The sequence below is a fragment of the Zalophus californianus genome, chromosome 9 (genome assembly GCF_009762305.2).
Source record: "Zalophus californianus isolate mZalCal1 chromosome 9, mZalCal1.pri.v2, whole genome shotgun sequence".
Classification (NCBI taxonomy): Eukaryota; Metazoa; Chordata; class Mammalia; order Carnivora; family Otariidae; genus Zalophus; species Zalophus californianus.
In genome coordinates this window covers 77,562,527-77,585,950 of record NC_045603.1, presented here as the reverse complement: position 1 = coordinate 77,585,950, position 23,424 = coordinate 77,562,527, and the positions used below count along the sequence as shown (strand labels likewise).

Here is a 23,424-nt window from a genome sequence, read left to right as displayed (position 1 = left end):
ATCAAATGGAGCCATGGCTAGACATGCAGAGAGAGAGTGAGAGAGAGGGAAGGAGGGAGGGAGGGAAGGAGAGAAGGAGGGGTATTTGTGGGAAAATGCAAAAGTAGTGATGATTAAATAGTTTGGGATCCACTAGACCTATTTAGTGGTGAAGTTATTTTAATATCCAACTAACATAAAAGCAACTTTTGCCTAATATGGGCTTTAATGTAAATATAAGTTTTTATATACTGGAAAGAACTGATAAGAATATGGAGTCAAATTTACCCAAGGTGTGTGACAATATGAACCTGCTGGACCCTCTTAAAGCAGGAAGGAAGGCATGTCACCCCTGACCTGCTAAAGACACCTGTCACCACCCTCTGTTGGCCCCCATCTGCTTTGTTCAATGGCTTTCTAACTGGAAACCATGTGTGCCTGTCCCAGACGGTTCCAAGCAAATTAGTCACAATTACTGTTTTCCAGGCCCTTTTCTGCTACTAAATTTTACCTTCCTTATTTGGCCCACCCTCTTTCAGATCTGTGTCCTGCCACGTCTCAGAACTCTGAGTGTTGGAGTTCTCTCCATTCCCCCAAATTTCAATTTGCTTTATTTTATTCTCAAGTACAGCTCCATGTGGACAAAAACCAGTTACTCTCTGAATTCCCATCACAATTTAAAATAGCATCTCTAAGTGAGAGTTCTATGTAGCAACTAGCAACTGATACTCACTAAACGCTTAACTATCCTCTAAATGAGTTAATGCACATTAGGAGCTCAGACACTGCCTGATGCATAGTGAGCCCTCAATCTGATACTCCCATTGTTGTCATTATTAAATGATCATCCAGACTTGAGTAAACACTGTCCATTTATTACTATACTTACTTGTCATATTGGTAAAAGGGAGGGGGGGCGCCTGGGTGGCTCAGTTGGTTAAGCGACTGCCTTTGGCTCAGGTCATGATCCTGGACTCCCAGGATCGAGTCCCGCATCGGGCTCCCTGCTCAGCAGGGAGCCTGCCTCTCCCTCTGACCCTCCCCCCTCTTATGTGCTCTCTCTCTCTCATTCTCTCTCTCAAATAAATAAATAAAATCTTGAAAAAAAAAAAAGAGGAGGGGGAAATGACATCAGGATCCAGGCTCTGGCACATGCACAAATGAAAACATTTATGATTATGAACCCTGATTCTCATAAGAGGCTAAATAAAATTCTGAACAAGTGAGAACCTGGATTTGCTTCATTCGTTATTATTTTTTTTTCAACTCCAGCATTTACCTTCCAAATGTCTGCACACACGTGCAGACAAGTGAACATTTGTGACCCTTAGAGTGCTCTACAAATATGTTTGTATTACAGCCGATTTTGAAATTGTTCTGCTAAGAGTTTTTTCTGAATTTAGTCCTCAGCCTGGTGCCTTGGCATTTCCTTCTTTGATTACCAGCTTTCTTTGTCCTTTCATATAAAATCCACAGCTACAGTTATTTTCTCTCCCTCAAATTGCTCTTTACTTGATTAAACTGAAAGCCTTATTTTTTTTTTTTAAGTTATAGCCCTTGATTCAATGTCCCCAGTTCTGAGATGCTAAGATAGGGGAATCTGATATTTTAATTTCCATAAATGTGCTATCTACTATGATAGCCACTAATTCCATTTAAATTGAAATCAATTACGATAAATTAAGAATTCAGTTGCTCAGTTGTACCAACCATGGTTCAAGGGCTCAACAGCCACATGGGCTAGTGGCTATTGCCTTGGACGGTACAGACACAGGACTACTTCTGCTACCACAGACAGTTCCACTGCATGACACCATTCTGGAAAATGCACGTAGGGCAGTACTGAAAATAGGACTTTGTGGTGTGGCCCAGTTGATAAAACTCTTTGATTATAAAGAATGTATGTTGGCTTTTTTGGTCCATCCATTTTAGCCTTTATGAAGCTTCATAATAATTATCTTTTATTACCAAACAGTACAAGCAAGAGACAACTCTGTTCTCATCTCTTCATGCCATGTCCTGGCAAAGCCTTATTCCAACTTGCAACCGTACCACAGCCCTCAGTATCCTAAGCTTCACCCGGGCTCGGGGAAGGAGTAAAGCCTGGAAAGGGCTAATACTGCCTGGTGCACACACTACCTGGCAATGCGAAGACAGAAAGTTAATGACTGCTCTTTAGGACCTCACAGTAATAATCTTGCATCCTAATGGTGCCATTTAAATGACCACATCCAAGCCAGGTGCCCGGTCTATATATTTATATTGGATTGTATCATATGAATTTACTGATATTAGATGATTTTTCAACTACAAACATGGCAATTTCACTGTTCAACTCTTCAGCCTAATACATGATGTTTGCAAAGATGAAAAACTGCACAAACTAATTTTTAATCAGTGTGTTCATTACATTTTAAAAGAATACACTCAGTAGATCCTTCTTCAATCTCCAAACACCTTTTCAGGGGAAGTACCTCTAAATTTAAAACAATGGATTCACTTGTTAATCTGAGAGTTCAATAAATGTACTATTTTCCTTGTATTTCAAGAGTTTTTGGAAAAGTGTTGAGTGTACTTATTGTACTTTTTTTTTTTTTTTTTTAGATTTGAGAGAGGGAGAACATGAGCAGGAGGGGCAGAGGGAGAAGGAGAAAGAATCCCAAGCAGACTCTGCACTGAGTGCTGAGCCCAACACAGGGCTCGATCTCACAACCCTGAGATCATGACCTGAGATGAAACCAAGAGTCAGCCGCTTAACCAACTTCACCACCCAGGGACCCCTATTTACTGTACTTTTTAAATTAACAACCGAACCCATTGCTTTAAATGGCAGGCACACGTCATCTAAAAACATATTGAGCATATTATTTTATAAAACATAACTATTTAACATACTATTTAAATATTCAAAATTATGTTACTATTTTAAAAGTAAGTTCATATTGCTGGACACCCTAGAAGATCATTAAGGTCAGAGCTCAGGTTATTCTGCTCTGATAAATGTCATGTTTGTTCTTCTATTAGATCAAGGCTGTCAGTCACATAATAACTCACCCATTATCCCCTTCTGGCTATATAATCACAAGTCACCTTTTGTTTTGTTGTGTTTCTGAGAGTGACCAGTTTCCACTTAATAGTAAACCCTATTAGGCTTTTGTTTAAATGCTAATCACTATATTACTGTTTTGGCAATAAAAAGACTGATAGAAAATAGGTTAGCATAATAAGAGTGATCCTTTAAAGACATGTCAGACCATGGCATATCTCTGCTCAAAGTCCTCCAAGGACCCCAACTCATTTGGCATTGCATAAAAGCCAAAGACCCTACACTCTCCTTCAAGGCTCTGCATGATCTGACCCCGTGACTTCTTTAATCCCAGCTTCTACCATTTCATCTCACTTGCTCCCTCTCTGAGGGACCTTTGCACATGCTCTTTCCCTATTTTGCCACATGGCTTGTTCCCTTCAGGTCTCTACTCAAAATCACTTTTTTAAAGTGAGGCCTTTCTTAACTATCTTAATTTTAAATTTCAGTCCTTACCCCATGGCACTTCCTATCTTCTTTCTCTCTCTTTTTTCTCCATAGCACCATGATATATTTTATGTATACATGTATGCATGTATGTGTTTATTTATTTATTGCCGATCTCCCTTACTAAATGTTATCTCCATGAAGACAGGAAGTTCTGTCTTACTTGTTTAGTGTTCTATTCACAGTGCCTGAAGAAGGAGTACCTGGCACTTAACATGCTCTGTATGAATGTTTGTAAAATGGATGGATGAATGAATGAATGATAGATGAATGAATGATAGTCTTTGAGTTCATTACTTATAGACAGCAGCCTTCCCAACGGTCATTTTTAATAATTTGCTCAAAGGTAGCTTTTTCTTTTGGAAAAACAAAAAATAAACCCACAAACAACCTTGTGTTTCAATAAATGATCAGGGAGTAAAAGATACATTAGATACAAGAAATAATAAAGTAATATTTAAAGTAACACTGTAGTCTTGACCATGAGTTAAGCTGTAGGACAATGAGCTACAGGAAGCCCCAACAAGGCTTAGTTCACATAAGCAGATTTTATTTGCTGTATGATGATTCTTCTCTTAAGTACATATGGTTTTCTTTATGTTTAATAAAATCATGGAATTTAATTTGTATAGATGTGGTTTTCAAATGACTTCATGATATCCAATATCTAGATAATACAAAGTGAATATAAACTGTGCTAATTTCACTTTTAAACACCTATGGCTTTGGGTATTTAAATAATTCAAAGAGGGAATTAACAATATGTTTTCAATCTTTTGAGAGAAGACAGAAAGAGAAAATGCAAAATCTTCATGGAAGTGAATTATTCTCCTACCTTGATGTGTTGGATTCCACCCATGTTCATCCAGGCCTGTGCTTGATCTGGATTTAACTCCACGGCGGCTTTATAGCTCTAAAGACACAAGAAACATCTTCAGGTTGAGAAAGGAGAACCCACGTTTAATGCTACAGGATTGTGGAAACCACTTTCTTCATACGTGAGAATATAAATGGTTAACACAATGAAACCCGACACTACCAGCTCACAGGTGTTCCCATTTATTTCAATTATTTTTGAGAACTGATGATTCGAAGTGGAGGAAACTGAAATGTGTAATTAGCTCACAGAGACTGAGGATGCCCACAGGGAATCCAGGTGATTTTATTATAGTGTATCATTTCTCACTGGCCTTGACCTGCAAGAAAACTCCTTTGGCCTTTTTTGCTATAAATGGAGTTTGTAAGAGTATTTTTTTTTTTGGTAATCATGGAATCTTAGAGTCTTTTCCTATACAGCTCAGTCCTAGTGTAATATCCCCTTTCACAATATCATTGGCCTGGTTATTCGGCTTATGCTGAAATCCTTGCAGGGACAGGATGCTCATTCCTTCCTTGAGGACATCCATTTTCTTAGGTTTAGTTTCAATCATTAAAAAGTCTTCCTTTATCTTCTGCCACAAGGTCTTCAAATGTCTGAAGAGAGTTACTTACTCTCAAATACCTCTTTTGGTCTGGAAATGTGTATCCCATTAAATGTAACATCTGTGAGGCATATTTGTAATATTTTGCATGTTGTTTTATATCCCCCCCACCACTGGCATGCTCACCATTGGGTCTTAATTTACGAGTGGTCACCTTAAACAAAGCCAATGGCTAAGAATGTTGCTTTCAATCACAAAGCTAAGTATTTGTGCGTCATTTAATGCTCTTTGCTATTTGCATTGATGAACAGATTCATAAAGTAAATAGAATCTGGTCCATCCCTCCTCCACTTCTGTTTAAGAGAAACAAGCAAACAATAAGAAACTATACTTTTAAAGAGCTGCTAAAATAAACCTGAAGAATGTGTCTCTTGGGTTAATTTATATCAACAGAGATGAGAGTGTAGGGTAGAAATTAAGAACTTGGATTCAAATCCCAGCTCCATCTCTTACCCTCTGTGACCTTGAGCAAGTTACATAACCTCTGAGTCTCAGCTTATTCAACTGTAAAATGAAGACAATGATCATAGCTTTCTTATATGATTACTGAGAAGATTAAATTACTTAATATGTGTAAATCATAAATAAAAATGCTAACACATTGTAGCTGCTATTATTAGCTCACAGCCCTACTTCTATCCATCATAGATCTAGCCACTTTATTAATTGATTGGTTGATTGATTTTAATAGACTCTACACCCAGTGTGGAGCCCAATGTGGGGCTTGAACTCACGACCCTGAGATCAAGACCTGAGCTGAGATCAAGAGTCAGACACTTAACGGACTGAACCACCCAGGCGCCCCAAACGTCACTTTAAAATGATTATTTGATCTATAGTTAAAGCAACTAGAAAATACTTTTGTTTTCAATACAACGTATAAGATACAGATATAGATACCAAATAAGTTCAAAATTAAATTATACATTCATTAAATTGTCACGTTAGGTATTAAAAAATGTTCACAGTGCAAGGGGGCCTGGGGACCTCCGTCGGTTAGGTGTCCTTTGACTCCTGATTTCAGCTCAGGTCATGATCTCAGGGTCTTGAGATGGAGCCTCCGCGCTCAGCGGGAGTCCACTTCTCCCTCTCTCTCTGCCCCTCAGCCTGCTTGAGCCCCCTCTCTCTCTAAAATACATAAGTCTTTTAAAAAAATGTTCACAGGGCAGAGAAAAATACAAAATTTCTGCTTCAAATATGCCACTGTTTATTTTAAGAGTTCATGTTCAAGTTAGTTTTCTCAAATATCTTTACCTATGTTTTTGAATATTTTAAAAGTCACTCACTGTTTTCAAAAACAATAATATCATTTAAAATTTTACTCTCCTCATGTTATATTTAGTGTAATTTTATGATTTCATTAACTCCACCTTATGGCTTTACCACAGTGGTATTTCTAGAACATTTCTATTTGCTTGGAATATCTTTTTGATTTCAAACTGTGTATAAATTTTACTTGAGAGCTCTAGATATTGAATGCCTCTAAGATGCAAGGCATTATGTTTTAGAAAATGGAAGGAAGCCGTCTCTTTTTACAAGGAGAAGTCCAATCTAACTGGGGAGCAGGCGCTGGGCACGAAGGAGTGGGGGTGGGAGGAGGGGGAGGAGGAGAGGCAAAAGAGGCCTTACAATACAATGCGATATACGATACTTTCAAATGACTTGTAGAGACAGTAAATGTTGTCAAAGTCCACAGGAAACAAGGGCACTAGGAGAAAGCATGGTCCAGATGGGCTTCCAGAGGGAGGAGAACAAGGGCTATGTGTTCATAGACGAGAGGGAATCTCTGAAGAATTGGGGGGGTGGGTGGAAGGGTGTTATAAGGAGGTGTGGAAATGCCAAAGCTATTCGGACACTAGTCCAGATGGACTAGAGGGTTACTGCCGGCCAACAGAAAGAGTGAGGGAGGCAGAGAATAGAAACTAGTTTGAGGGAATAATGTGGAATTGCTTCAAACATCAAGGTAAAGGTAATAATTCAGAAAATAATGCAGAGGTACTGCAGAACTCCGAATAGTTAAAAAATAGTCAATTATAAAAACTAAATGTATAACATCATGGCCCTTAATCGGAAAGTTCACTCCACAAATATGCCAGTGATCTTAAATTTTACTGTATATGCTTCAGTAAAGATTGAGAGTACTTAATTTTAGTCCCTTCATTTAATAACATAATTAAGTGTTTATACCTCAAAAGCTTTATCCAGAAGATTCTGCTCTCTTAGTTGGTTTCCTTTTGTGAAAAAAAGTTCAGATATGACTTTTGGGTCCTTTGGTTTCAGCTGGAGAGCCTTGTCTATAGCATCGAGTGCCTGCAACAGGTTTGAAAGACCAAATGTAGATGAGACGAAGAAAAACTAACACTAAATGATAAAATTTATACCTTTTGTCCTTATGTATTAGCTGGTGTGGAAATGAAAATCAAAACACATTCTCCATTCTCTCTGATGTTCTCATTGGGAAATAATGTGGCCCTCACAAAATAATTTTCCTATACTCCAGGGTTTCCATTTATATTGTGACAATGACATGTCCCTGACCAGTCCACAGGGAGGTCAGTGATAAAGATGAAAGAAAACAAGATCTGGGGTCAGGTGTTTTGCCCTGCCTGTGTCCATCTGGACCACTCCAAACACAGCCTCCCCTTAGGTCCCTGGTGCCCACTCTGCCCCCAGCACCCACTGCCCCAACCCCTGCAGCCAGAGATCCCTTCACAGCACAAATCTCACCATGTTGCTCTTCTCCTTAAAACCCCAAAGGTCCCCCAAGGATGACAAACAAAACCTTTGCCCTGGTCCCAAGCCCTGTGGCATGTTGTCTCCTGCAACCTCTGTGGCCATTACCTTACACAGTGCCATGCTCCCGTCATGCCCATCCCTCAGACTTGCTACTTGCTGCTGCCACGGGGCCTTTGCATGTACTTTATCCTGCCTGGAATGCTTTTCACTGCCCCCCTTCATCTAATCACTCCTATTTATCATTCAGCATTCACCTTCATATCACTCCGCAAGGAATCTAACCTCCCAGATCACTCAGGTCCTTGATCATATGCTTGTTAGGACCATGTCACTCTTAATGACATCACTGAGCACAGCTATTAATTCTACAGTTGTTTCGTGATTGCTTATTTAATCTTGGTTTCCTCTTCTTCTATAAACTCCTTGAGGACAAAGGTAATTTTTTTGTTTTTCTAATACCACTTTATTCCTGGTACCTACCACAGTGCCTGGCATATAGCAGGCATTCAATAAGTATTTTGTTGAGTCAGTTCATAGATTTACTGGTTATATGACTTTTCAAATGGACATAAACAATAATAGTTGCAAAACAGGATCACTGACCTGAAAAAGACTGTTATAAGGATTCTATAAATAATGTATTTGAAGGAACATGGAAAATGGTGAAGCATACAAATGTTAGTCTTTATCTAGTTAGGTGAAAACAAATTGAGATACTGTCACATAAAATCTTCAGACAAAGGATGAGCCAAGAAAGTATTATTTCAAGGGGACATATCAGAGTTAAGGAGATATCTGTGAAAAGCATCTGTAAGACAGGCTATGCCAATGGATGATATTCAAGCTTGCTCAGCCTCATAAATGCACACACTGGAGAATCAATCAGGCGCACCCCGTTTTCCACCTGTGAATCCAAACAACTCCAGCGTGCTCTCTACCTTGTCATGGTGCTCCTGCTTGCTGTAGATTGCTGACAACAGGCGGTAGCATTCAAGGCATCCGGTCTCTTCTGACACGATGTGGTTGGTCATCTTCTCAGCTTCTTTTGTCTGACCCATCACGGCCAAAACCTGAGCCTGCAAAACCACACTGAATTGGCTTAGGAGACACTGTTATCACCTCATCATATGAAGCATCTCTGAATAGAGGCTTTCCAGAAACACTCCAGAAAAAAATGCTTAGCGTCTATTTGCAACTCAGAGGGAGAATTCCCAGAGTTTACAGGTTTAAATTTTTGTTGTTTGTTTCTGTTTATTTCTTTAGGTATGTGCATGCATTGTGTGTGAATTCCAGGGACACCAAAGATATCAATGAAATGACTTGTGACTTTTTTAAAAAGTTGACTAAATATTTCAAAAAGAAATGATTTTTTTTAAATTTTACTTTATTATGTTATGTTAGTCACCACACAGCACATCATTAGTTTTTGATGTAATGTTCCATGATTCATTGTTTGCACATAACACCCAGTGCTCCATGCAATACGTGCCCTCCTTAATAAGCATCACTGGCTGTGGGTGGGAAAGAAATGATTTCTTATGGTTTCAACAGGACGCTGTGTTTATAACAAGATAACAAATTTGATTTATTGCAGATCTAAAGAAGAGTAGCAAAAATGCAAATTTCCAAAAATTGAAATTAAAAATATTGCTGATTATTAATTTCTTAAATTTGAGAACCATACTATAGTTATGTTAGAGAACGTCCTTGTATGCTGAAGTATTTAGAAATAAAGGGCGAGGTGCCTGGGTGACTCAGTTGGTTAAGCGTCTGCCTTTCACTCAGGTCATAATCCCGGGGTCCTGGGATCGAGCCTCGTATTGGGCTCCCTGCTCAGTGGGAAGGTGCTTCTCCCCCTGCTTGTGCTCTCTCTCTCTGTCAAATAAATAAATAAAATCTTTTAAAAAAATGAAATAAAGGGCATGAGATCTATAACTTTTACATGGCTTATGAAAAAATAAATGTATTAATAATATGCATTTGCACACATACATAAATATGCACATATGTACATATGTGGATGCGTACACACATACGTACATGATAAACAAATTCATCAAAGTGCTAAAAATGGATGGATCTGGGTGAAAGGGGATATGGGAGCTATTTAGTATTCCCGCAAATTTTTGTAAGTTTGAAATGATTTCCCAAACCACAAACTTAAAAGTTTTTTGGTGTCTATGTCTTTGGTGAATGGCTCCCACACTGGTTATATGGGTATTCAGAAAATGGATCTATCGTAGTGCTCTAGCTGCAATTCTGAGGCTTCTGACCCAGCTCCCTGCACTGCACACTGCGTGTCCTGCCTCATTTTCCTTAGCCAACGCACTCACCAGGGCCAGGCGGAGCTCCCTTTGAGAAGGCTGAAGTGCCGCAGCTTCCCGGTAAACCTGCAGGGCCTCGTCATAGCGGCCCGTGTTATAATACAGTGCTCCCAGAGGTGATAACAGCTCAGCTTTGCGTGCCACCTGCAGGGCCCTGAGTTTTGAGAAAGGTGAACTGAAATTCTCATAGGTACATTTCGAAAGCTTGAAACGCAGGTTTAGAGAGGACAGTCCGTGGTTTGAGACTCTGCTCCAACACGGTCTCTGTTTTTATAATCAAGAAGAACGTTTTTAAAAAGATCCCGATGCCACCCTCTGACTACAAGAATGTCTCCAGTGACCTATCAATATGGAAACTGAGCTCCAAGGATCTTTCCCACTGATGGTGACAGGCTGGTTCCCATGCGTGCTGCAGTCTGGCCCCCGTATCCATTCTCCCAAAACTGCTATTTGCGGTTTGGGCTGCAGTCCACAGCCTCAGAAAACAATTCCAACCTTGGCTTAGCACCATGTTCTAACCAGCAGGCCTTTTTTAAGCCATTTCTGAGGATACCATTTAGTGTCTGGTATTATTCTTTGGAGGGGAGAATCTGTATTACCTGAATTGGCAAAACTGGTTAATATTCTAAGAGCATGTCTGTTCTGATTACATAAAAATTGGAAGGGCGACTATTAAGGTCTTTGGGCAACTTACAAAGTGGAGAAAAGGAGCTTTACCGTTTGTACCATTCTTCAGCCACACTGTTGTCTCCCAAGGACCTGTAGAGCCTCCCCAGATTCACCATGGCCACGTGATGACTTGGGCTGAGTGTGATGGCCTGTTGGTAATGGGCCACTGCCTTCTCTGGAGAGCCTGTAACCAGGGATGGTTGGTGAGAGCAGAGCATGCTTTAATTATACAATATACGAGGCTCTTCAATTTCTCTTCTGATGTATATCATTCTTCTTCATATCGCTGAATCATACAATCAATTATTCAATTTGTAAATGAGCTTGCATTTTGGCTTCATCTCCTTGCCACTGCATAACTTTGGACCATTTTACTATTCGGTCCCACTTCCAAGGAAATTAATAATAAAAAAGCAATAAAAACTAAAATCTGTTTCTTTTATTATGTATAGCATTTTAGCCAAAGTGTTTTCTGGCAATTGCCCTAGCTAATATTATGTTTTGAGATCATCAGTGATTGTTATTTATACAAGATACTGTTACTTTTCATTATACGAAAATATAGAATAGGCTATTATAGAAAGAAAACTGTCCCGAAACAATTTCTAAGGGTTGCTCTCAATTACTCTACTGCAACATAGTATAACTGAGGCACTGCTTTAAAGAAGCATGTATCAGCTAGATATTGAAAATCTTTTTTTAAAATTTTTGTTAAATAGTATTTATGTAATGGAACTTTATGTACTTCTTTTTTTCCTAAGATTTTATTTATTTATTTGAGAGAGAGAATGAGAGAGAAAGAGAGAGCACATGAGAGGGGGGAGGGTCAGAGGGAGAAGCAGACTCCCTGCTGAGCAGGGAGCCCGATGCGGAACTCGATCCCGGGACTCCAGGATCATGACCTGAGCTGAAGGCAGTCGCTTAACCAACTGAGCCACCCAGGTGCCCTATGTAATGGAACTTTAAAAAAATAATAATAATGCCACCTTGCATATTTTAATTAAATGATCTTTACAGATATTTTTAATACTATTTAGCTGCCTTTTTAAAAAGATTTTATTTATTTATTTATTTATTTATTTATTTATTTATTTATTTATGAGAGCGAGAGAGAGAGAGAGAGAGAGAGAGAGAGAGAGAGAGAGAGCTTGTGGGAAGAGGGGAAGAGCAGAGGGAGAGGAAGAAGCAGACTCTGCACTGAGCATGGAGCCCAATGTGGGGCTCAATCTCAAGACCCTGAGATCATGACCTGAGCCGAAATCAAGAGTTGGCTTCTTAACTGCCTGGGCCACCCAGGTGCCCCTATTTAGCTGCCCTTTGATACCCTTTAGCTGTGTCTTGGGATTTAAGAGCTATTAAAAAATAAATAAAAGTATTACTTTAGAGCTATAGACACTAAAGTGCAAAGTGCACTTAAGAGACCTGACAAAAATCCCAGGGCAACTGAGGACGAAGACCAGAACTAGAATCAAGCCTCTGATGAGATCCCCAAAGAAGCTTCCTGGTGAAATTACATCTAAGTGACTGAACTGTAGAACGGTCTGAAGTTCTAGATGAAATGGAATGTTTATGACCTGCAGACACCTCCTCAAGTGCACCTTCTTTGAATGCATGTCTGCACCAAAATAGATTTTATGTCTGTATAGATCTATGTACAGGTCACTGGTAATAGGGAGAATTTCCTATTCATGTATTTTAATACATGAATACAAAGGGAGTGGTGGGAAGATATACAGGGTGGCCAGTGAGATTTTTAGGGGAGTAGCATTGTTTGTTGTTGAAGTAGAAGGAAGAGGGAAGACTAGACCAACAGGGGGTCTCTTCCAGTTTTTAGATCTTTTATGGCACCTCATGTATTAGTGTGTTGCTAATAAACCAGTAGGTGGCACTACAAAACAATTTTACATGCAAAAATAAGGGGCATTTCTTAGGAGTTTCGGAATGTAAAAGTTTCAGATATGCTAGAAAATAAAAACCCCTTTGAGCATTCATATTGACAAAATAATTAAAACAGAATTGTATCACAAGGCATATAGTCTAAAAGTCAACAAGAACAGAATGGTGCTTTTGCATTAAATTCAACTACCTTTTGATTCTTTATAAGTATTCATAGAATGCCAACAGTAGATGGGACACAAATCATAAAGAAAAAAGAATCCCTGCCCAGTAAAGTTTTGTATTAAATAAGATGGAGTAAGTATATTTTATTTAGCACCTGTCATATAAGAGTACTCTATCAATTTTAATAATATAGTGTCTGTAATGTACATCAAGTAAAGAATGATGGCACAATTCTGGAGGCTTTTTTTTAATCAGACATAAAGAAATATTTTCCATCTGCTGGTAACTAGATTCAGAGGCAAGCCCGGCATCATGGCCGAGGACCGTTTCATCATCATAGATTTATGGACTTGTCTAAATGATACTCAAAGGCCTACTACTTGTTAAACCAGCAAGTATCCTGATATCTGGAGAGTTTTCCTGAGCGCTATACGAACTGGATGGATTTTACTGAGCTGAGCTTGAAGACTTAGAGAAATGACAGCCCCACCATACAACAGGATGGTCAATGGTGTGTTTCCTGCCAAGCCCGGTGAATGTTACTTTCTGAGACATCATTTGGGTGGCTGCCATTTTACTTGGTGGATAGAATTATCTCAACAGAACAGGTTCTCTTCAATTTCACTCACCAGTATCAACTAAGAAAACCCCATAGTTGTTGTGTAAGTCTGAGCTGTCTGGACAGTTCTTTATTCCAGCCTGGTATATCTCCTCAGCCTCCTTAAATCTCTCCTTTAAAAGAGAACAAAGGAAAATAAATGAGAAAGTTAAAAACAACAATAAACTGAACAATAGAATAGGAAAAGTAAAAACCAATTTCCTGAGCATCTACCATGCAATAGGCACCGAGATCAAACACTACATACTTTGAATTAAAGTCAGTGCTAATGGCACAAATTCCTACAGTTCATATCCACTCATATTTAGTTCCTCTAGGGCAAATAAGCAGATGTTTACTTAGAAGGGACATCTGGAAGGATTTGCCCTACAATTGGAAAAAGCCTCAAATGGTTGTTTGAATGGGATGCCCTCCACCCCAGTAACTCTCTGTGTGAAAATGAGTGATAAGACACATCCATAGAGGAGTATCTTCAGAGGTGACAATCGGACTGGGAGCCAGGGAGGCCTGGGACATCTGTGTTACAGCTGCACTTGGCATAGCTAACACTCTCTTTACACACACTGCATGGTTTATTTGGGGAGGTTTTTTAGGAAAGGAGAAGGAGACCGATGCCGATTACAGGAGGGATTGGCCTTGACAAATAATACTTCCAGATACAAATACCACCCAACTGTTTGCTCCTTCTTTTATTCGACCTGTGTTTTCCATCTCAGAGCCATACCCTCCAACAGGAATATATGTCTCTCCAAAGGCGGACCTCCAACTCCTACTATTGTGGCAAGACCCAGATCAACTGCCACATCTTCAAAAGGTCATTTCCTAATTGTCCTGCTCTTCTTCTAAACATTGGCTTTAGCACACTAGTAATTCTGAACTAGCTTTTAGGTACATTTCTCATAAGGTTACACTTTCTTTCACAATATAGAAGGTAAAACCTACTCAATGAATCAAAGCTACCCAGGTTCTAACAATTACTCACAAGTAAACAATTTCATAGTTTCCTGGTACTGCTGGGAAGGTCAGGTAAAAGGAAATGATTGGGCATAAAGCACATAGCAACTTTTCCTTTAATATGCTCTGAGCGCGGGCATTTTCCATAATTTTATTGCATTTACTACTACTAAGCATTCAACCAGACACACACAAAGGGAATGTACAGCATCGATTTTGTCAGATGTGACACCTTTGGCTTATGAATAAAAATGCACTGAGTGTTGTGCAATAAGCAAAGGAAGCTTCATTTGATTTGACCTAGAAAGGTAAAGACACCAGAAAGGCAAAGTGGAATGACCACTGCCCTCTCTATGAAGATTTGTTTATTTATTTGAGAGAAAGCGAGAAAGTGCACACGCATGCAAGCGTGAGTGGGGGAGGGGCAGAGGGAGAAAATTTTCAAGCAGACTCCGCACTGAGTGCAGAGCCTGATGCAGGGCTCGATCCTACAACCCTGAGATCATGCCCTGAGCTGAAACCAAGAGTTGGACACTTAACCGACTGAGCCTCCCAGGCACGCCTACAGCCATCTCTTTGAATCCACACATTTAAGTACCATTTAGGAAACAAGGTATGGTTTGAATTTGGCAAATTTCACTTATTTGAATTACAAATCCATAGTCCAGCAAAAATGGAGATTCATGTTTCTAAAAAGCATATGTATTTTTAAAAAAAGTATATGTATTTTTGATCGCCAAACAACAAATTGTCTAACTTAGAAAAATTAAAGATGAATGAAAATCTCAAAATCGTCTTTCAATCTATTAAAGAGAAGAAAAACTTTATGAAAATATCATCCACTGAAGGACCGACAAATTTGTCTGTGTTTAGAAATAGGCAGAACACAAATTTGTAAGACTCCACTCATATTAATAGCTACCAAATACCATTGCCTACTTACTCATTTATTCATTCACTCAGGACATGTTTATTGCGATGCTTATAAAAAGTATAGCATAGTGATTAAGCACTGGGCTGCCAGTGTGTGACTATATGGATTGGAATCCCAGTCCTACCATTTACTATCTATGTGACCTTACTTCTCTACATGCCCATTGTAAAATAGGATAACAGTAGTACCTATCTCATAGGGTTGTTGTATTAAATGATCAAAATACGTGAAGCATGTAGAACAAGGCTTTGCACATAGCACTTTGTCACGTTAGCCATAGTCTCATATGATCACTAGTTAGTGCTAGCATTACTACCTCTATCACTGGGAGATAGATACCAAAAACATGGAGATGAAGAAAACAAAATACCTCTATTTCAGGAGCTCAAAGACGAGTGAACTAACAAATATATGTAATCCAACGAGAGCACTGTTTTATTTTTTTTTTAAGATTTTATTTATTTATTTGAGAGAGAGAGAGAGAGAGAGAGAGAGCACAAGAGGGGGTAGAGTCAGAGGGAGAAGCAAACTCCCCGTTGAGCAGGGAGCCCGATGTGGGACTCAATCCTGGGGCTCCGGGATCATGACCTGAGCCGAAGGCAGTTGCTTAACCGACTGAGCCACCTAGGCGCCCAAAAGCAGTGTTTTAAAAAAGTTAAGTACAAAAAAAAAAAAGTTAAGTACAGCTGCTCTTGAGCTCAGATGTCCTAGAGTTGTTCCTGTGACCATATCAGGTGTCGTGGCCCTGTCCAAGTGGCCAAGAGTCTCAAGTTCCTTTCTTACAAAAGCTCTTTACTTAGCATTATTTATTTTTTTAAAGATTTTATTTATTTATTTGACAGAGAGAGAGGGAACACAAGCAGGGGGAGTGGGAGAGGGAGAAGCAGGCTTCCTGCCGAGCAGGGAGCCTGATGCGGGGCCCAATCCCAGGACCCTGAGATCATGACACGAGCCGAAGGCACACGCTTAACCACTGAGCACCCAGGCACACCTTCACTTAGCTTTAAATGAGAAATAATTAACTAACCCAGGTGTTTTTCCTTTTAACTTTTCTTAACCATCTTCTGAAACAGAGGTCAATAAACACCTAATATCCTAGAGGCAACCAGAAAAAGAGTACCCTGGCTAATCCAAACCTGGGTGATCAGCTCCTAAAAATCTCAAGTTTCCTGTGTTACCATTCAACTCGTGTTACTGTTTGACTCCAATGCCACCTTTGTCTTAAAAGGATCAAATTTTCTAAGCCACATGGTAATTTTAAAACGTACTAACATAGTCATGGTAAGATCAAAACTTAAAAAACCCACCCAATTATTAAAAATACAATGGATGGGCGCCTGGGTGGCTCAGTCGTTAGGTGTCTGCCTTCGGCTCGGGTCATGGTCCCAGGGTCCTGGGATCGAGCCCCGCATCGGGCTCCCTGCTCGGCGGGAGGCCTGCTTCTCCCTCTCCTGCTCCCCCTGCTTGTGTTCCTGCTCTCACTGTCTCTCTCTGTCAAATAAATAAATAAAATCTTAAAAAAAAAAAATACAATGGATGAGATTTTCAGCAGAGGAAATAAAGGAATATTAGAGCTGGAAAGAATATTAATTTATATTTATAAGTAAATAAAAATATATAAATAACTTAAATATAAATAGACACTAATTTGCCACCATTTTTAACTAACGAAGAAACTTGGGCACAAAGTTGCTAAGAGACTTGCCCCACATCTCATAGCTACATGGGGACAGAGAACAGAATTTAGATTTTTAGTGGACAGACAGGGAACTGAATAAGCCCTGAATAAAAGCAGGATTTCTGGAAATAATGGTGTCTCTGGCATCAAAAGAAACAATTATACTTTTGGATATCCATCTGTCCCCTCCACAAATATTTCGTGAGCACCACACACTTGCCAAGTCTACGGGGGAGACGGAAGAGTGAACAAGACAGACACAATCCTGCCATGACACAGTCGAGTGGGATCCAGACAGGAAGACGACATCACAATGTACTGTGACAGCGTCATGAGGGGAGAAGCACAAGGCACTTGGGGCAGCCAGGAGTGATGCCCAGACCTGGGGTGAGATGAAGTCTCTACACCTGTCATGATCCAAATGCCCAAGAATGCTGGCTGCCATTAACTCCAGCAGCTGCAGAACATAAAGATGTGCTTGAAAAAAATCCGTGGCAACTTTAGATCTTAGAAACATCACTTTGTAACTAAACTGTGGGAGAACTGAAAGGTGTTTTTCCTGAAAAGAATGAAACCGATGTCTTCACTTTCTAACTTGCTGAAGTCAAATAAAACCGTCAACATGGGTTTTCAAGGGCAATTCCTCCTTCACTTGATTTAATTTTACTTTCCCTCCCACCTTCTTGTTGCTCTCAAAGAGCCGAAGAGATCACCTTTTTCATCTAAAACTTCTCTTACTGGGGGCTTATGAGCTGGGTTTCCCCTAGAAATGCAATTTTCAAAGTCCAAAGAAGTAATGGGATTTCAAAGACCATGCGTGTCAAGAACAAGTGATGGTATCCGTGTGTCCTTGGTAAACAAGGGCACTCTCAAGACTCGGGCTCTATGAAAAATGTCTTCTATATCTGTCTTTTCCTTTCGCTGGACTGTAAATTTCAAGGAATGATTAGCTCTCTCTACTTATTAAAAAATGAAACGGATCCACCACCACAGGAGAAAAATACCTTCTAGGTGTTTGTTTAAAATAAATTCCACCTTCTCTGGAAGGGAAATGCATTTATCTTAACAAGCAGTAGTCCTGAATCCCTGAAGCTCTATTTCAAGTACTCACTTTTTTATTTATCTCATCTGGCTAGATGTCCTGACCTAAGCTAATCATTCCTAGTCCCTACTGACTTGTGAGATCCAGAGGAAATGAATATAACCTATTTATAGGACAACTTTAATTAAAAATGGTGGTGACCAGAAAATGGCTATGACAAAGAGTACTGTCTTCCATACACCAGAGACCCCAACAGCCACGGTCTCAGCATGAAATCGCTTTTGAGGGCGATGGTTAAAATGGGCAGCCTGCAACCATGGGCTCCTTCCTCTCCAGGGCTCAAGCATTCTCTGGAGGGTGGAAATAAAATGGGCCATGGGGGAGAGATAAAACATAGTCAACATCTCTACTTTCTACATGCTGTAATTACCCAACATGACATGCTTTTTACCTCAGGGAAGGAAATGTGAAGAGCAGATCTTTGGAAAAAGCAACTCGACTGTAATTTGCTCTCTTGAGCCAACTGATATGTTTGGAAAACTTCTTGTAGTTCAAGTTGCGGCAACCAGGAGGACAAATGGACACAAGCTTAATGCAGCAGTCCTCAAACTTCGTGGTTTTCAGATCCTTTTGTACTCTAAAAATCACCGAGGACCCCCAAAGAGCTTTGTTTATGTGGGCTATATCTATCAATATTCACCACAATAGACATAAAGCTGAGAAATTTTAAAAATATTTATAGTTTACTTAAAATATTATAAATTCAAACATAATACATTTATATAAAAAATAAAATATTTTTCCATAGCAAAAAAAAAAAAAAAACTAGTGAGAATACTGGCATTATTTCATATTTTTACAAAGCTCTTTAATGCTTGGATTAATAATAGAAGACAGATGGATTCTCATATCTACTTTCGTGCTATTTTTTAAAAGATTTATTTATTTATTCCAGAGGGAGGGAGAACACAAGCCAAGTGAGTGGGGAGAGGGGCAGAGGGAGAAAATCCCCAAGTGGACTCCCTGCTGAGCTCGGAGCCTGACTCAGGGCTCAGTCTCAGGACCCATGAGACCAGGACCTGAGTTAAAACCAAGAGTTGGACGCCCAACTGACTGAGCCACCTAGGTGTCCCTGTGCTAATCTATTTTTATGTTTTTAGTTGAAGTATGTGAAGAAACACAGACATTTAACTGGAAAGTGGGAGAATATTTTAATGGTCTTTTCATAACTGTAAATACATCATGTAGCCTCTAAAAAACTACTGTACACTCATGAGAGAATGAGAGTAAAAAAAAGGCAAATTACTTGTTAGTAGTATTATGAAAACTGCATTGACCTTCCTGGACCTCAGGGGTCCCCAGTCAACACTTTGTGGACAGCTGACTTAATGAATGGCCTGTAACAGGTACTTACTGCATAGAAGGTATAAGATGTGGTATTCCAAAGTGGTGAAGGACCTACAGAGGTTGGGATGGAAAGTTCTCCTAGTGCCCTGACATCATGGTCATGTACCTGAATTGTTTTCTAGAAGTATTTTTATTCTGGCCAATGATATAAGCACACAAAGCCATAAGGTATTTCCCCATTAGCCCAATGTCTTTATTTACTACAACGGACCTGGGAAGTTTAGGAGCAATGGACGTTTAAACTCATGTCAATGATTTCTCTAAGAAACTCTTTAAGACATGGCAGCTCAAAACACAAAGCACAGATGCCTGCTTTCTCACCCTCTCCTTTGCTTTTATTTTCTACAAAAGAGTTCTTCCACCCATCAGTCCTCAGCAGGGACATTCAGGAGAAACGAGCTGCCAACATTTGATGTCTAATTCTCTTTCTCATGCAACTAAAATGAACCAATTAACTTGGCATTTCTCCTCACCAAGGAAATGGTAGGTATTTCTTAATCTTGAATTTTTTTTTTTTTTAATCACCCAGCAGACTGTGATCAACACTACCCTGTGATAATTCATGCAAAGGATAATCACTTTAAGGAGGAAATGCCAAGAATTGTTATTAAAGAAAAGCTAAAAGTATGATGAGAGTGAGCAACCACAGGTGTGTAACACTGTCAGGAGACCACCAAAAAAAGGGGGGGGAAAGCCACATTTGCAGAGAACTGCAGTTCCTCCCTCTCCCATCTCTAAACTCTTCTCACACCTTTGGCCTCATTCTCTGCACTTCCAGGCATACGGATTTTCTATTAGAGGAAGAGATCCCGCTCTTCTCCGCCCCCCCCCCCCCCCACCAGAGGCCTCACTCAGTCTATTCCCTCTACATGGAAAGCTTTTCCTATTCATTTTTACCTTGTTGATGTCTAAAAGTTCTTCAAGTGGCTGACCAAGTGTTGCTCTTCGGCTACTGCCCCTGCTTCCCATGTACCCCTTCCCACATTAGGCTATGTCCCTATAATATTCTCATTGGTACTTTCTCTTTGCACATTTGTCACAATTGTGTTAGATACTGGGGAGGAGGCTGTAATTCTTTGCTTAGGGGTAGCCTTCCCTTCCAGACTCGAAGTTCCATGAGGATAAGGCCTGTACTTTATTAGTTCAACAATCTCTAATGTTTACTGGTACCTAGATGTTCAATAAATATGTGCTGAATAATTAAATCAATAAATTCTTAAGGTAGGGTCTAGTTCAAGTTGGTTTGGCCACAGTGCAACAGTACACATGGCTAAACTGACCCAAAAGATGGCAAAAGGAGAGAAGCTGACTCTGGACCATTCACTCTTGGTCCATTCTCCTAACTTTTATTTTTCCAATTTTCTTTTCATTCTTCTATCAGGTGAGGTGTTATCTCAAAATACATTAAAGAAAAGTATTTTAAGTGTTATGAAATTAACTAATTGAATTTTTCAATAGGCTATCAACCTGGGGCTAGCAATAATTTACAATGGGTCAGAGTCATAAGCAGTCTTAATTCTTTTTCCCTTTACTGCTAGTGTAATGCAAGCTATATAATCTCTCATGAGAATAGGCTGTTTAAAAATAATGGTGGGCTTATAAATGTTTACAGTCCTATCTGTGAAGCTGGAGTACAGCCAGTTCTGAGTGGTATGGAGAACCAGGAGAGAACGGTAAGCTCGAGACCACCTTGACTTCGAATCTAAGAGTTTATTTTCTGTTCTCAGTTTTCTTGACTTCTTTGCTGCAGTAGACAGACAGGGGCATCAATTTTTTTGTGGATTCTTTTATTTATCTCACTTCTATGACAAGTCACCCTCCTGGGTTTCCTCTATCACTTCTCTTCTTCCTTCCCACTCCTTCCACACCCAACCTCATTGACTGTGGCCCATTGCCACAGCCCAACCACGGGACATCAGGGTCATACGGTGAAACAGCAGTGCCAAGGAGTCAAGAAACCAGGCTCTAGTCCTGGTCCTGACACTAGTTATCGGTATGACCTTGCACAGCACCTAATTCAGTATACCCCACATTTTTCTCTGTAAAATGAGAAGGTTAAAAAATTCTTCAAGTTTTTTCTCTCCACACACTATTCTCCATTTTCCCCTCAGAGAAATTACTTACTCATAATGTGGTTTCATTTATTTGAAGTCCTAAATCCATCTTCCCAGCCCTAATCTCCCTCACTGCCGTCTGTCCACGTGCTATTTCCACTTAAATGTTCTACTAACATTTAATACTTAAAGGCTGTGCACTGCTGGGAGCGCAGGATACAGGTACCACTCTTTGGGAAAGCAACTTAGTAACATATCTCAAGAGCAATTTAGTAAGGTATCTCAGTGGAATATGCTGATACTCTTTTGATACAGGAATTCTACTTCTAGGAATCTATCATTAGAAATGATTCAAAATAGGGGCGCCTGGGTGGCTCAGTTGGTTAAGCGGCTGCCTTCGGCTCAGGTCATAATCCCAGGGTCCTGGGATTGAGCCCCGCATCGGGCTCCCTGCTCGGCTGGAAGCCTGCTTCTCCCTCTCCCTCTGCCTGCCTCTCTGCCTACTTGTTCTCTCTCTGTACCTCTCTGCCAAATAAATAAACAAAATCTTAAAAAAAAAAAAAGAAAGAAAGAAATGATTCAAAACAGGGCACCTGGGTGGCTCAGTCATTAAGCGTCAGGTCATGATCCCAGGGTCCTGGGATCGAGTCCTGCATTGGGCTCCCTGCTCAGCGGGAAGCCTGCTTCTCCCTCTCCCACTCCCCCTGCTTGTGTTCCCTCTCTGGCTGTGTCTCTCTCTGTCAAATAAATAAATAAATTCTAAAAAAAAAAAAAAAGAAAGAAATGATTCAAAATATTGTTTTAAAAAAGCCGTAAGAAAGGAAAAGTTCGCTGCTCCCCTCACACACAAACGCGCATGCACACATGAACCCAAATGACCAAAAGTTGGGGTATTATTATATAAATTACAGTGTATAATTTTGATAACTAGTAAGTAGCTATTAAAATGATATTTATGATGGCTGTCTATGAAAACAGGTATAATATGTATAATTTAATAGCAAGTGAAAAGAATAGGATACAAATTACATGTGAATATAAGTATGAAAACAAAATAAGTATATTGAAAGACTTGCAGGATATTAAAAAATAGTATTTGTTGTTTCCAGATATTATATTATTAATGAAAGGTATATTTTATCTTCCCTGACTTTTCCATATTTTTCATTTACATTTTCATATTACTTGTGTAATTGAAAAGGAACGTGGAAGCCGAACTCATTTCCTCCCTTCCTAAAATCTCCCTCCTCCTTGGCTTCCCCATGGCATTCTGTGGCCATGTGTCTTCTCAATGTTAGGTGCTCAGCCCTGGAATTTTTAATTTTCTATTTTCTTTTCCCTTCAGCCTTCACATACAAACAGTTCCTAAATACAAAGGGATTCTTTTTCCACAATAACGTCTGTCCATTCCCACACTTTGTTCCAGAAAGGGGGCTCTCCACTACTCCCACCAGAATGCATTTAAAAGTCACCTCAAAATACTCCATGTGATTTTCTCCCTCTCAGGTTTTGAAACTCTTTCCTTCGACACTTGCCTTTGCTTCTTATTATCTATCAATTTCAAATTGGGGCTCCACGGCGGGCCTTAAAAGGCTCTCGTGTAATGCCTTTTCAACTTATTAACTCATTTTTCAAATTTTCCCCTCCTCAAATTCTCTACTGTGCCCCAACAGAATTACTTTTTGCCTCTGGGTTCCAACAGAGAGATGAACAAAATGTTAGTCCCAGGCAAATCCTAAAAGGGATTACTACACTCGTAGTTTTACTGGCAGTGAGGATGGGAAATGGTGTCAACAGACAGCAGTATGCTTTCAGGAAGAACAAGGCGTAGCAATTGAACCCTGTTGCTGTTGGTGGTGGTTTTTTTTTTTTTTTCTTAGATTTTATTTATTTGTCAGAGAGATAGCACAAGCGGGGGGCGGGGGGGCACAGGCAGAGGGAGAAGCAGACTTCC

The 23,424-nt window shown here is 39.8% G+C and overlaps 1 protein-coding gene across 3 annotated transcripts in view; it reads right to left on the bottom strand.

Annotated features, from left to right (window-relative positions):
• TMTC1 (transmembrane O-mannosyltransferase targeting cadherins 1) overlaps positions 1-23,424 on the bottom strand; it is a 277,142-nt gene that overhangs the window by 6,134 nt on the left and 247,584 nt on the right. For all 3 annotated transcript variants that reach the window (XM_027594472.2, XM_027594474.2, XM_027594473.2), the window contains 6 exons: positions 13,412-13,514; positions 10,770-10,905; positions 10,062-10,206; positions 8,667-8,804; positions 7,180-7,302; positions 4,347-4,424 (listed from right to left, as the gene is read on the bottom strand). In XM_027594472.2, coding sequence (XP_027450273.1) covers positions 4,347-4,424; positions 7,180-7,302; positions 8,667-8,804; positions 10,062-10,206; positions 10,770-10,905; positions 13,412-13,514 — 723 coding nt within the window. The remainder of the gene's footprint in view (positions 1-4,346; positions 4,425-7,179; positions 7,303-8,666; positions 8,805-10,061; positions 10,207-10,769; positions 10,906-13,411; positions 13,515-23,424) is intronic.